General features: G+C 40.5%; 1 protein-coding gene across 1 annotated transcript in view; it reads left to right on the top strand.

Moving 5' to 3' along the window:
* The window catches only part of LOC108135650, a 37542-nt gene extending 36909 nt beyond the window's left edge, over nt 1-633 (top strand). Inside the window, exon 4 of the mRNA XM_017256477.2 lies at nt 223-633. Coding sequence (XP_017111966.1) covers nt 223-359 — 137 coding nt within the window. The 3' untranslated portion in view covers nt 360-633. The remainder of the gene's footprint in view (nt 1-222) is intronic.
* Nucleotides 634-14162: the final 13529 nt, after the last annotated feature.

Consider the following 14162-nt stretch of genomic DNA (forward strand, 5'->3'; position numbering starts at 1 on the left):
GAGCGAACTTAAGTGGGGGTGCAAAAATGAGCAAAGTTTGGCCAGCAAACTTGCTTATCTATCTGATGAAACTTTTATTAATTACAGTGGAGCATACACATCAACATTAGCAGAAGTGAGCTCCGGAAGTCGCGTCACATTTGTGAACTGAACATGGCGCTTCGAGTTACTTAGCTTCCGTCACTGACTGTCTTTTTCCGTTTCTTTTTTTGCTCTTTGCAGGCAGCTGTGTGCTCGCCTTCGTGGCTTTGAATGACGGAAAGCTGGCGAGGATTAGCCGCAAGGACAGTGGTAAGTGGTCGTCGAGTCGAGTCGGGTCGAGTCGAGTTGAGTCGAGTCTGGCAAATTATGCAACTTAATGCGCCCGTTCGCCAATGTACATAATGCATAATTAATTTGGCCCGACATGCACAACCTGTTGAGCCGCAAAAGCACTCACCTTGGCGCACTTCACTTTACCTCACTTCAGTTCGTTTCCCCCTCCAATCCAGTTGCCATTCCAACTGAGCCGCTGCCTCATTGAAAAGTGGCATAACGAGCTCTTGTGCCCCGGCTTAAAAGCGCTTACAAATTGCTACATGAAAATGTCTGCCACGGGGCACGGGAGGTAAAGTGGTAAAAGTGGGGAAAGTGGAAAGCGTAAGGGCAGCATAAATGAAGCTGAAAAGGGGCGGGGGTCGGGGGTGAAAAGAAAGTGGGGCTTCCATCAACACTTCAGGGCAGTTGCAAAGGGCAAGTTGAAAGCTGAAACTGCAATTGAAGCGCTTTGCCACACACACTCACCAACACAGCCGTACAAAAACCCGGCGAGGAGTGAAAAAACCTCCGGCTTTTTAATGAGTCAAGTGGCCAACACGTGAAACACTCACACTCTGCACTGGCAAAATTAAGTAATCAAGGAAATTAGGTTTTGGTTTAAGAACATTTATTTCTTGAATTGGCTTTGAATTAATTCCAATTTTAATAAAGACAATAATATTAATTGAATACATATCACAATACCATACTTTAATTATTTGTAAAAAAAAGTTCAGTAACTTTCCAATGCAGCCCAAAAAACAAACATTTTAACATTTCGAAATCAATAAATAGTACACGCATACTCACAAAATTTAGTTAATATATGGAAATCTTTCTAATTAAAATAAAAGGCATACAACATAAATAACAATTGCATAATCCTTTTCAAAAATTTGATTTATATTTTATTTAAACCAAATCAGAGTCCAATCTGGTTTCTTAAATGAATGGTAAAATAGGTTTTACATAAAAAATTTCTTTCTGTGCAAACATATCTGTGTGTAATGACGCACATTTTGGCTGACTTTTGTGCAAACGTATTCGCACGGAATAAACCGTTTTGCCTTTGAGCCGAATTGAGTTTCATTTGAGTTGGCCCGCTGATTCGTTCACTCGTTTTCGGGCGTCATGCCAACGCCGTTTGAGTTTTTGCCTTGCTTTTATAATTGCATGTCGACTCTTAATGAGCTGGGCGCCATGCAATTTGTACTTTCGCTGAGCAAACAGCGGCGAAAAGCGAACAGGAGGCTATAAGCAAAGGATTTTCCCGCCACTTGAAGTTGGGTCCTGCCGATGGCTGATGGGGTTTGCTTGTTACGGCGGAGTTGGCCTGCTTAACGGGGTGGCTTGCCGGGAAAAAACTCGACGGAAAATAGAACGCAAAAAGTTGGGCTCTTGTTCAAATGGATTTCGCTCGTAAGCGAAATAAAACCACAAAACTCAAAATGAAATGAGTAAATTGCGGTTGAAGTTGCCAAAAGCTTCGGCACTCCTGCTTTTTTCTTTTTTTCGGATATGTGGTTTTGGTTTTGTTCAGCCACATCTGTGGCACTCCATACAGAAGCAAATATTTCACATCCTTAAAGAGTTCTAAGCTTTAAATCAAAATGGTTTGGAAAAGGCAAAAATATAAAATCACAAGCTTATTCTAAAAAAATGGATTTTGCTTACCGATGTATAAATTTATGAGATATCCAAATGATTTCATTCCACATCCTGATCTGTTTCGTCCTTAAATTTGTCGAAAATGGGAGAAAAACTCTTATATAAAATCTATATATTTTGAAGATTTATTTAAATATCCCAATAGATATGATAATATGAATATAAAGATATGAAAAGCTAGTTTCAAGAGTATCCCTTACAGAAAAATGTTGTATTTCTTTTTTGAGCTTGCCATGTTTACTTGGCAATAACGTTTCGCTGGCGAAACGTGTAAAAAGACCTTTCAACGCAACTGGCAACCATAAAGATTTAACCGATAATAGGATACACAAAACGAATGCGAATTTTTCAGTACTTAATGCCAAAACGTAGACCATAAACAATCCTGACAGGACTTGGAAGGAGAAGGACCATGGCAGGAAGTATCGGAGGGGTTTGCTTTAAAGCTGATGCATAAAATATTGCGTATACGCCCCATTATGCCGTCGAACAAACAAACACCACTACATGGGCCAGAGGCAGACGAACATGGACGGCAGACATCTAAGCCATATATCGTATGTATAATTGAAAACAAATTTCACTGCATGTAATTGAGTGTGTTTGTTTGCGTGCTAGCACTTATGTGTGCAGTTTGGAGTGTTTGTGTTTGTGTGTGTGTGGGCATGTCTTGATATCGATAACAAATGCCACAAATTGAATTTAAATCATATTACATACACACAAGCAACACAGACACAAAACTGGCCGAATTCGGGTTTGGGTTTGTCTTTGGGCTAGGGATTGGGTTCTTGGCCGCGCCATCGCCATGTTCGCTTGTTTTATTTATGGCTGCAACTGCAGCTACAGCAACGATAACAAGTGCAACTGCAACAGCTATGCAGAGAAAGAAAAAGTTTACCAAGTTTATCAAAGTTTAAAGATTACTTCCGAACAACATTATTCTTAGTAAAATAAATCTAGCTTCGAATCGAAGAAATAGCTTACCTTATTTATTAAGTAATAAGCTGCAAAATATCGCCTCCTTAAACAAAGCAAGTCCCTCGTTTACTTAAAACCCGTATTCACATTGAACACTCCATACTACCGTTTACTAATAAAACCCACATTAATATAAGACAAAAGTGTAATCCGATTAGGAGAACAATAAATCAGCTCACTTAAATTTCCGCCCAAAATCTCGAACTTATGTTGTGGTTTTCTCTGTGTACCACAACTGAAGTCTGAGCAATAACGCTTTTGGTTTTGCATTGAGCCGCATTTGGAATCGGGCTTTGAGATTTTCATTTTATGCATTCACTGCACACGCCCTGCCGAAACAAGCAAGCCAATCTCCTCGAACATCCTTTCAGAGATACTCCCGGCTCCTCCTCTTAATTGCCTGCTTGGCATCGGGATGCCATAAATTTATGCATTGCATTCTGGCAGCAGCAATACGTATTGCACTTGCACTTCCGAAGAACCCAAACTGAGTCTATTCGGCAGACACCGCCCAGACGTAGGACGTAAATAAATGTTTGATAAGCAGCCAATATGATTTGATGGGGCGAAAAGCAATTAAAATCGAACGTTTAAACCAAAAATGAAATGCTGTCAAAATAAGAATAAACTTGATAATGATATTTACTAAGCAATTTCGCAAGAAAATGCGAAGCAAACAGGCGTGAATCCTTTTGGGCATCCCTGCTTTTAGCCAGAATTCGGACTGTGAAATTCTGTAATTCTGAAAAATCCATGTGATGTGTAAATAAGCGGCCACTTAGTTATGGGCTCAAGTCAATTCCGACACTCTGGAGGTGTCGATGCATGCCGACACGAACCCAAACCAATAGCAAAAAGCTGTATGGAGTCGGAACCTAGTCCTTTTGCTTAGAGGAACGTGTTTTCGTGCGGGTCTGGCTTAGGAACGTGACGCACGTGCGTGCAAAAATTCAAAGGACTTTAGTCTCTGGTAGGTGCATTTCATATTGACGTTAACATTTTCCTCGGCACTTGCAACGTGCCGCAATGCAAAGTGCAAAACAGAAAACTGAAAGAGGGAGCATTGAAAAGAGTAAATTCCAGGCATAAACTACAACTGCACAGGGAAAAAATGTCAAATGTTGTGAGTTATGTTTCACAAATGTTTGCTGTTGGGTATCTAAAAATCTTTGACATAAGCAATGAGAAGAGAAAATGTGATTCATTTCATCCAAAGGCTCTGTTTACTTTATATAAATCATTTTCCGAATAAGTGTCCTTTCTGTATTAAGTTATGGTACATTTAAGAATCATTAACAAATGTATCATAAATATGACATGAAATAGGTATTATACTAATGTATTGTATGCAATAGTCTGAAAGAAAATGAGTTGAATATTCACATAAAGGAAATACACCCAAAGCCGTAAATTTTTGATATTGACTAGGCCATAAATACTGGGAACTATGCTTATAATTATTGTTGACTACGATAAATGACCGACAAAACAGACTTAATACTAGTGATTATTTGGATCAAATAAACGGCAGCTTGCAAACGGAAACGCCACGTGTTTTCTCTCGGTTCGTTCAGGACAAATAAGCAGATTGCAACGGCAATCGCAGGCAATGAAGCGAGTCGCTCCCAGAGCCCACACCTTCTGACACGGCCAACATCTCACTCCCAAGATGGCCCAGAACTACTCCTTGCACCACATATGCATGGGGTGCCCGTACATCATGTCCGGGGCATTGTTGCTGCTCCTGCACGCGCCGCACGATTTTGCAAATAAATACAAATAACTTTGATTTCGGTGCCCCTTCGCCGTGGGAAGCCTTTTGGGGCGAGACACGCCCACAGGCAGGTCGCCCAATCCCAATCCCAATCTCAATCCCCATCCCTGTCGCTTTCCCAATACCCCAGCGTGTGACGTTCAACAGAAGCATTCAAATTAAACTTTATTTGCCCTCCCCTCCCCATACCTTTGGGCGTCTCTCGGCTTTCTGCTTAAAATTGCAGATTGCAGGCTTGATCACATTGCTTGCAAATGAACGTTGGCAAGGGAGGAGGAGAAGGAGCAGGAGCAGGAGCAGAAGCAGGAAAAGGACTCCCTGCAGCAGCAGGAATTGGGGCAGGAGCATGAGCCGGAGCAGGAGCAGTCAGACAAACACATGAAACGTGCTGTGCATGCAATAAAGGAGATTTTTTGTGGGATTTCCAGCACTGATTCCAGCCAACGGCACAATATGCTCCATAAATTGCCTTTGGCCTCTGACTCAATATACATGTATGTTCGTACAGGCACATGGATATTTCCGAAGTCACCCCATAGACAATAGTTTATGCTTGTCTATGATTTAGTTATAGCGCCTAAAATCGGATATTTGCCAAATGTATACGTTTTGTTTCTGTATCCTTACCAAAACCTACTGGAGTAAACGGCATGCGCATAGCAATTATACCGAAAGGCCTTAATTGCACTTGGCGGTGACTAAAACTAAGAACTTCTGCCGGAGTTACGCCCCACCGCAAATTACCACTGTCTGTAAGACCTTAATTAGGTAAAAAGTGGTCCGACTTGGGTAATACTTAGTTCGGGAATACAATTTACATTAATAGACAACGTCTAAAAAGTGATTCTAGAATCAACTATCTACACTTGGAAACAAAAACAAAAGAAATAGCGGAATTTTCTAGTACATTATCCAAAATGGATTTATTGAAATAGTCATCAACTAAATAAAAGTCTACAATTCCTTAATTCTCAAAATTACTTTATTTATACATACCCACGTAATAATATTTTTTTTTCTTTTTCAAAGACAAGTTAATCATAAATTTACAGAATTTAAAACATATGAAAAAAGTTTTTTTCATAAACAAGAAACTCACACTCAATAAAACCTAATATGTTATGTACATAAATAGTTTTTTTGTTTTCGTACAAAAGACATTACCATTGCCAAGAGGCATGATAATGCGTAATGAAGTTTAAAATACAGCAATGTTTTTTCAATAAAAGGAGGATTGCTCAAGTAAAAAGTTTAGAAACGTTTTACAAATGATAAAATGAGTTAATTTTATATATAAAGTTATAGGAAGAAGAGCGTTATTATTTGAAAGCTTTACGTAACCAACCCCAAAGGATCTCTTGTTTAGTTTTCCAGGGTAGCGAAAGCCATAAAGCGACTTTCCGCTTGGTTAGGTTATTATTATTGTTTGTAGTTTCGTTTTGGAGTTCCCTTTTGTTTGTAATGTGAAAATAATCCTCGTGAAAGTTTGGTGGTGCGGGGAAATCAAAGTATTAGCAACTCGTTGCCTCTCTCTCTGGCTGAGACTCAGACTCTACCAGCGGCAACTTCCGCTGGGTGCCGTCATGGCCACGTGAGCCCAAGCCCAGAAATAGAAAACATGGCCAACATTACAGGAGAAGAAGGGTCGCACAGTGGTGCCCAACATTTCAGTACTGATTATAAAAGGGTTTATCCTTTTCCGACTGCCTGTAAAAGTTAGGTAAATTTAAACAGTTTACTGCACAATTTTTTTTGTATTAGGTTGGTTAAAAACAATAATCATTAATCCAATAAATGACAGTATAAATACATTATAATTCAACATAAGAACAGATTAAAAAGGAAAGAAATCAAAACATTTGATAAATTACGGTTTTTTTTAAATATCATCATTTAAAATAATTTTCATGTCCTGGTATAATATCGTTTAATCTGGAGGTTACTTATTATTGGTGATTTATTAAGATTTTTATTTATCATAATTCCTAATGCTATTTTTGTGACACCTTATACACGACGTGGGTGGCATGAACGTGAATGTGAACTTTTCACGTGCGCAATTTTTGTTTGTGTTTGTATTTAGTTTCCTCCTTTCTGCGTTCGCCAGAATGTGTGCTGTTTTATTCATATATAGTACATTATTCGCCCCGACTTTTTGCATTGGGTGCTGGGCGAAACTACCCTTGTCCTAGTCGAACTCAAATTATATTTTTATGAGAGGGGGCCAAGTTGCGGCACTTAATGATGTTGCTTAGCAAATTGAAGCAACTAAACACAAACATAATTGAAACAATTTTCTCATTATAATGACGACGACGACGATGATGTTGATGGTGATGGTTATGGTGAGCAGAAACACTGGCAGTTTTCTGGGGCCAAGACTGAAGGAAAAATGGGAAAGGTGAAGCAGTGAAGCAGTGAAGCAGGTGCCGTTGACGCAAATTGTTTGGCTGCGAACCTGTCAAGGGGCTCCAGTTCGAGTTCCAGGTCCAGGTAAACAATGAGCGCGCCCAATGTCAACTAAATATGCGTCCTTCGGTGTGAGGAAGATGAAGTGGGCGCCAGGAAGTCCCGGCAAAAGTTAAGGGCTCAAATAAAATAAAGGAAAATGGCAAAAAGTTAGATAGTGGGATAGTAGTCGTGGTGCTCAGCCTATCACAGGAAGTGCAGGCAGCGCCGGAAGTTGTAACAAGTTAATGGCAGTTTTTCAAGAAGCCAACTACTGTCAGGTGCACCGGCAGAGGCAACAGCATTTAGCCGAAGGATCCAGGGGTTGAGGACCTGCAGATGCAGGACTAAGTGCATTCAAGTCGGCACTCAAGTGCCGCCAAAGTGCCAGTCGACGTGGCCTAATAAAGTTGCTTAGGCGGGTCTTGGCGGGATTAAGTGGCCGATGCTGTCGTCCTGGGAACTCGAGCACACACTCCACACTCCACACTGCTCCTTGCTCCCTTTTATACATACATTTATTTTAATACTTTGCGCTTTTGTGCTCATCATCCATTGTATTTGTTTGGCATTGTGTGCCCGGGCCATTAGCAGCTCAATTTACAAGGCGTCGACTTCTGATAGCGCCGTCTATCTGCCGCAAAGCCATCGGCCCAAAACAATATTTGGCATTGCGGGCGTTTGCTCCTCGATATTGTTTTTCTTTCCCCCTTCCCCCCGCCTTTTGGCTAAAAGCCCTGGGCGACAAGTGGACGCCTAATGGACCGGCGACCAACTGCAATTCGATACGGATGCCCAGTGTGCGGATGCGAACTTTTCGGGGTTGCGTGGCCGTTCGATGGAGTGGATTGATGTGGCTGCACAGGAAAAAAATAAATGATAAAAACAAATGATATGAAAACTAGAGAAGATTTGAGTAAAACTGATATTTTTAAACAATTTCAATAGGTTTTAGAGAAATAATTTCAAAATATTTAATTTTTCGGGCGATGATAACTTATTTCGAAACACACTTTAAAAAAAATTATATTATTTATTATGAATTTTTTTGTTTTATTCGACATCTTATCTATTTTTTCAAAATTTGTGTTCTAAAATTAGAAAAGAAAGGGAAATGGAAAAATCCAACAATAGAGTAAAAAAAAATGTTTTGTTCTTAAAGTAGGAAATAAAATTATTCAATTAAAATTATTTAAATATTTATTTTAATGGCAAAGATATTTTTCGTTTTTTTGGGACTCGAATAAATATGCATAAATATTGTCTTTAAGTAATCTTTAAAGCAAAATCGAAAATGGTAGGGAAACAGGCATATATCATATCCCCATCTAAATGGCAAAAATGTTTAAAAATATTACCTTATCAGGCCAAATTAATCATTTCTTTCCAGTGCAGAGTTTTTCACGACTTTGATACATTGGGCAAACACGATGGGCATAAAAACAAAATCAAATTGCTTGCAAATAGCTAAATAAAAGGATGGCACAGGATGAGGTTGCAGCCTCAGCTTCAGCTTATTACTCCCCGTTTTCGCCAGCCTCCTCAAAGCCCAACATTTCAGGCAGGATATTGCCGGCGAACAAGGAACAAGTTTGCGCTTTGCAAATTAATAACAACAGCGATGAGTTTTCTTGTGTGCCAGGTTTGTCTTTGTTGTTTTTATTCATCCTGCCAGATAGGACAATGTGTGTGTCTGTGTCTTTGTGTGTGTGTGTCGGTGTGTGGGTGTATGAGCGGTAAGTAGGACTAATGCCTGCAGGTTGACGTACGTGCTGCGGCATTTTTATTAGGCATCCTCTTTTTTACGAGCCCCGCGCCGAAGCCCTTTTAATGTCGAAGGCGGCGCCAGGCTCCGCTGGAGCTAAAAGCTAAGAGGGGGAAAGCGAATCGTTTCATAGCCCATAAAAGCAGCAACAGTCCCCCAAACACAGTTCCCAGAACTTCCACCACCCATCCAACTTCAACTCCAACTCCAGCTCCAGCTCCATCTCCATCCTCCGCAAGAGTGAGTGTTACTTTTTGTGTAATTTAATTAGTCACGGCGAAGCCCACACCCCGAATATCATTGTTATTAGTACAGGCATTTTATTGGTCGCATACCGTAGAGGAGCAATAACAATTAGGCTTAAAAAGGGTCAGGCCACGACCCATAAATACCCCTTATCAAGATGGGTAAGCAATGCTATAAAAATCCAACGTAAATTTACAAATTTCAATTACTGTACTTGTACTATTTTGTGCAATGTATTAAAAACATTTTAAATATAAACTCTTTCAAATCACAATATGTAGCATGTAAACTCTGAATGATTTCTCTTACAATAGCCCTTTCTATTCTTTTTTATATTTTAACTTAACAGCCTGGCATACCCGAAATTCTACCCTAAAGAGCACGTATTTGTGTGCGGGGAGTGCATAAAAATGTCGCTCAATTAAAGTGTATACACTTAAAACTCAACACTTAATTTCGTGCGTAAAATTAATGCCAAGCACATAATTAAATTATGTTAATTACGTTCAACACAGTCTATGAACAACACACAGGCAGAGCGAGATAGCCAGTCGAATTCCCAGAGTGAGAGCTAGACGGGGCTTAGAGCTCAATCCCTTTTGGGCCAAAAAGGCCAAACATCAAATAACTTTCAATCAATTCCAATTAGGCCAGCTCCCTTTTGGCATAAAAATTGGATCCAGAATGGAACGACAATTTAATTTCAAGTTTAATGGCAAACAGCAGAAGAAGCAACCACAAAAGTTGGGGTGAGTTTGATGGCTTCGAACAGTTTGATGTTGTTATCTCGAAAGTAACCCGTTTCTAGCCGTTTCAGGCCACCGCAGAAAGGGATATTGTAATAACAGCTGCCTGACACGGACGACTATCTGATCCTTGGCAAACGGCGGAGCGGAGGACCCAAGGAGCCAAGGAGCAGCCCCCAGGACAATGGCAAAGAAAAGGCGTAGGAAAAGCAGAGGAAACGGCCACGCAGCAATGCATTTTGCAGTTAGCAACAATGGGGCAGCGGTCAAAGCCACAATAAAAGCGTGGCTGGGGCTGAAATAAAAACCACAAAACACGCCAAACCCGGTCTCGTCCCGACCAGGAAAGGACATCCCACGGACAAGCAGCTGTCCGTCCGGACGAGTTTGAGTTTACGTGGCAGTATGCGGGAGTAAACCAAGTTCATTTTCAGTGCAAAAATTTAATCAAGAAGTGCAGTGCAAGGCGAGCCAAAGTGTCAGCGGTGGCATTTCCCACTTTCCACTTCCCCTTCAATCCATTTTCCCCCCCTAAAATGTCCTGGCGTCCAGCCCCTTGCGTGTAATACGAGATTCGTTCAACATTTACAATGATTTTGTGATTCTTCCGACACTTTATGGCCCAAGCCAAGCTGACAGGCTCCCCACCAAACTCGACACTCAAACTCTCCCTCCATATACTCTATATGTATAGTAATAGAGTGAAAGACTTTAAGCAAGCATCGTCATCGCCATCGCCATCGCCATCGCATAGCCATCGCATCGCCATCTCAGTATTAAGTTGCAAGCGAAAAAGTTCACTTGTAATGCAGACGGGCAACGAAAATGGAAAACTGGAGCGCAGCTGACAATGCTCCCAATTTACCCCTACACCCTTGATTTTTCGCCCTCGAGCTTCCAGCTCCCAGCTCCCGGGAGTGTTAGATGATATCCTGGGAGCAGCTTGGTCAAGTTCCCACTGCCAGCCAAGATGGAAAAAGCTATCGCTGCGGAGCGAAAATAAATAAATATTTGGTTAATTCGATTTTTAGCTATGATTGTCCAAACGCAATTCTTGTTGATATTCAATATTCAAGGGTTGCGACTGGGCATCGCGGCTCGAAATAAGAATACAACTCAGCAACCAATTCATTTATAAACTGCATTATACGCCGTATTAAATAATAAAAATAAAACTTATACTGTTCACAAAATACAAATTTTAATGCATTTAAATTTATATTGAAGGTTAATCGCCAGAAAGGAAATCACACAATTTAAAAGTAAAATCACTGACAATTATGAAGAAATTAAAAGCACTAGCTGTATTAAATTACATAAATCCAAATGATTGAGAGAATTTAATTCATTTCGCCACATTTTACAAACTCAATGAAAGGCATACTGCGGCCGTCAAAGTTGAAATTTTAGCCATTAATTATTTCAGACAAATAGTTTATTCCTCCTAGCAATATTAGCATTTAAAGAATATTAAATTACATAATTAAATACAAATACAAGTGTTCAAGAAAATCTTTATGCTTTAAATTAAGCTAATATTCAATTTAAGTAATAATATTTGATGAGTAAATATTTTGCGACACTATTACACACTTACTTGACATCAAAAATTAAATTGCATAATGTCATATTTTCGAAAAACACTAAATTTAAATCAATAAAACAAGAAAGGAAGCAAACTTCGAAATTATAATGCCCTCTGCAAGGGTCAAATCAAAGATTACTTTGTGAAACGAAAAATACCTACTATGCAATTAAAAATACATGTGGCCATAATATGAACTCTGAAAAATAAACAAAATATAAAAAGAAAATAAATAGGTATATCGAAGTTCTAATTAAAAAGTGGCCTGCAATCAAGCGGCAAACTTTTATTTAATAACATTTGTTGGTATTAAATAACTTTTCTAAACGAGCCACTTGTGAGAAATAAAGTTGGACGTTATATGTTTTTTATGAGGGGGAAGCAGCGAAGAATTTACATCAGCAAAACTTGCGTTATGAAGTGGGGTAGCTGAGCATAGAAAACGTATTTTGTAACAAATATTTGCCGAGCATCTTTTGACAAATTATGACTTGAGTCCTCGTGCTTTCGACTTGTTTTTCTCGTCCTGCTGCTCCTTCTGCTCCTGCTGTTGGCCCTTGTGTTTTTTCCCAGAAAACTATGGCTCTAAGTTGCCATGACAGCGTTGCCACATTATACAACAAGTGCTCGAAATAATAAAGTTAACAGCACTTTAATAGTTACCGCCTGCCACTCCCACAAATGGGGGCGTGGGTGTGGGATTCGACAACCAAACGAGGCAACTCCAGCAGAGGCAACATGTTGCCGGGCAACGGGCATAAATGAGGGGCTTATCCCATCGAGCAGCACAACTTGAGCAATAAAATTGCCTTTATGTACGAGAGTCTGTGACGAGGATGAGCTGAGAAAATGGCCTGCGATATTCCTGGCATGCTCAGATATACAGCCATAATGGGCGGGACAGCAGATAAATTTTCGACTTTGATTTCTGCGCTTAATAAAAATCAAATTTAAATGCGGCTGACAACGCACCAGAAATTTGCCGATTCGTCGCAGTTTCATGTGTGAAGTGTACACTGAGAAAAATCTTAATATCCCAATTAATTTGGTTTTTATTTTTACAATTTATACAGAACTATATTTTTAAACTAACGAAAGTAAGTTTTGAGAGAAAGTGTTAAGCAGATTTGAAAAACATTTAAATAAAATCAAGTTTAAGTGCCCAGATTTTGTATGAAGCGGGTAAGAAACTAATTCGAAAAACGAAAACAAACCCAAACCTTTAAAAGTAAATCAATATGTTTTTAACTTAAATAACATCTATATCATTACATAGACCAAAAATTTTGTCAATATCAAATGTTTTGACAAAACAAAGAAATATTTTTTTGTTCTTGAAACTTAAAAAAAACCTATTTTTGGGTCTTCAGAGAAAATATAATAATTGAAATACTCTAAATGGATGACGAATTCCGTTGATATTTTCATCTTTGTGTAGCCAAAGAGCTTGGGGCCAGCAGTGGAGGCATTTACGGCCAGCTGATGACATGGCTTCCATCGCTGTTCCTGCCCGTGGAATGTAATAAAGTTGAAGCTCCTTTTGGCTCTCGACTGTTTGGACTTTATGGCTGGCACATAAAAGGAAATCAAAGCCACCGAGAGGAAGCCATCCGCAGCTGGTCAAAGAGTCAAAGAGTCAGTCGACGTATTCCCACTAAATGGCTTTTGCAGGGAGTAAAGTGCTATGGAAACTTGGGCCAGCAGCGCGGCTAATAAGCTCTGCGGACCGGCGAATCGGTGGGCCTGCGGGGCGTATGCTTAATATTTTGAGCCAGTTGGCGCTTATATAAATGCCGTTGCCCAGAGCACCAAAGCGTAAAGTTCTGCATAAATTCAATTAACTAAAAACATGCAAATGAAAACTTTTTTGGAGGGCGACAAAGCCGCGGGGCGAAAGCGGAGAAATGCTAAAATGCAGCTCATTCAGATGCACAGAAGTGGCAATTGGAAGTGGCCACCAGGCGCATTTGCCCAGCATCCGTTCCCCCCCCTTTTTCCATTTCCCCCGTTTTCCGCCCTTTGAAGAGATGTTTTCTAATTATTTCGCTCTAGCTTTGGGAACATCCTTTCTGCCCCGGCTCAGTCAACTATGCGTGTATATCAGCAGTAGGAAATGCAATAATGTAACGAGTAATTGCGCAACCAAAAAAAAAATAATCAGAAAAAAAAAGTAATAAGAGGAACGCGAAGTTACGCAAGGCGTAGTGGGTGGGTGGTCAAAGGCCAGGCAATCGGGCGGGGATAACGGCACAAGGACACCACGGCCAGCAGTTATGAGTGCGGTATAAGCGGTCCGAGGGCAATACAACAAAAGTTGTCAACGACAGCAAAGGCAACGCCAACGGCGACGGCACTAAAACAAAGCCCGTGGCAATGGCCGTTGGGTGGTAAATGGTGGCTGGTGGGTGGTGGACAATGGGCGATGGAGCGGATGGGGGCGTGGACGTGCAACGTGGCCGCAGAAAGTTCAAGCCCTGTTCACGGGCCCCAGCCACGTGACTCTGTTGCTACACTCCTACAGTCCTACACTCCTGCGGGCGACTCGCCTCGTGCCCCGGCCCAAAAAGGATATTAATTTCCCAAAGGTGCCGTTTTTGCCGGCGAAAATCACGCAAAATGCGACCGTCGCACTGGAGTGGGCCATCGAGTCGG

The sequence above is a fragment of the Drosophila elegans genome, unplaced genomic scaffold (assembly GCF_018152505.1).
Source record: "Drosophila elegans isolate 14027-0461.03 unplaced genomic scaffold, ASM1815250v1 contig_208, whole genome shotgun sequence".
NCBI classification, from domain to species: Eukaryota; Metazoa; Arthropoda; class Insecta; order Diptera; family Drosophilidae; genus Drosophila; species Drosophila elegans.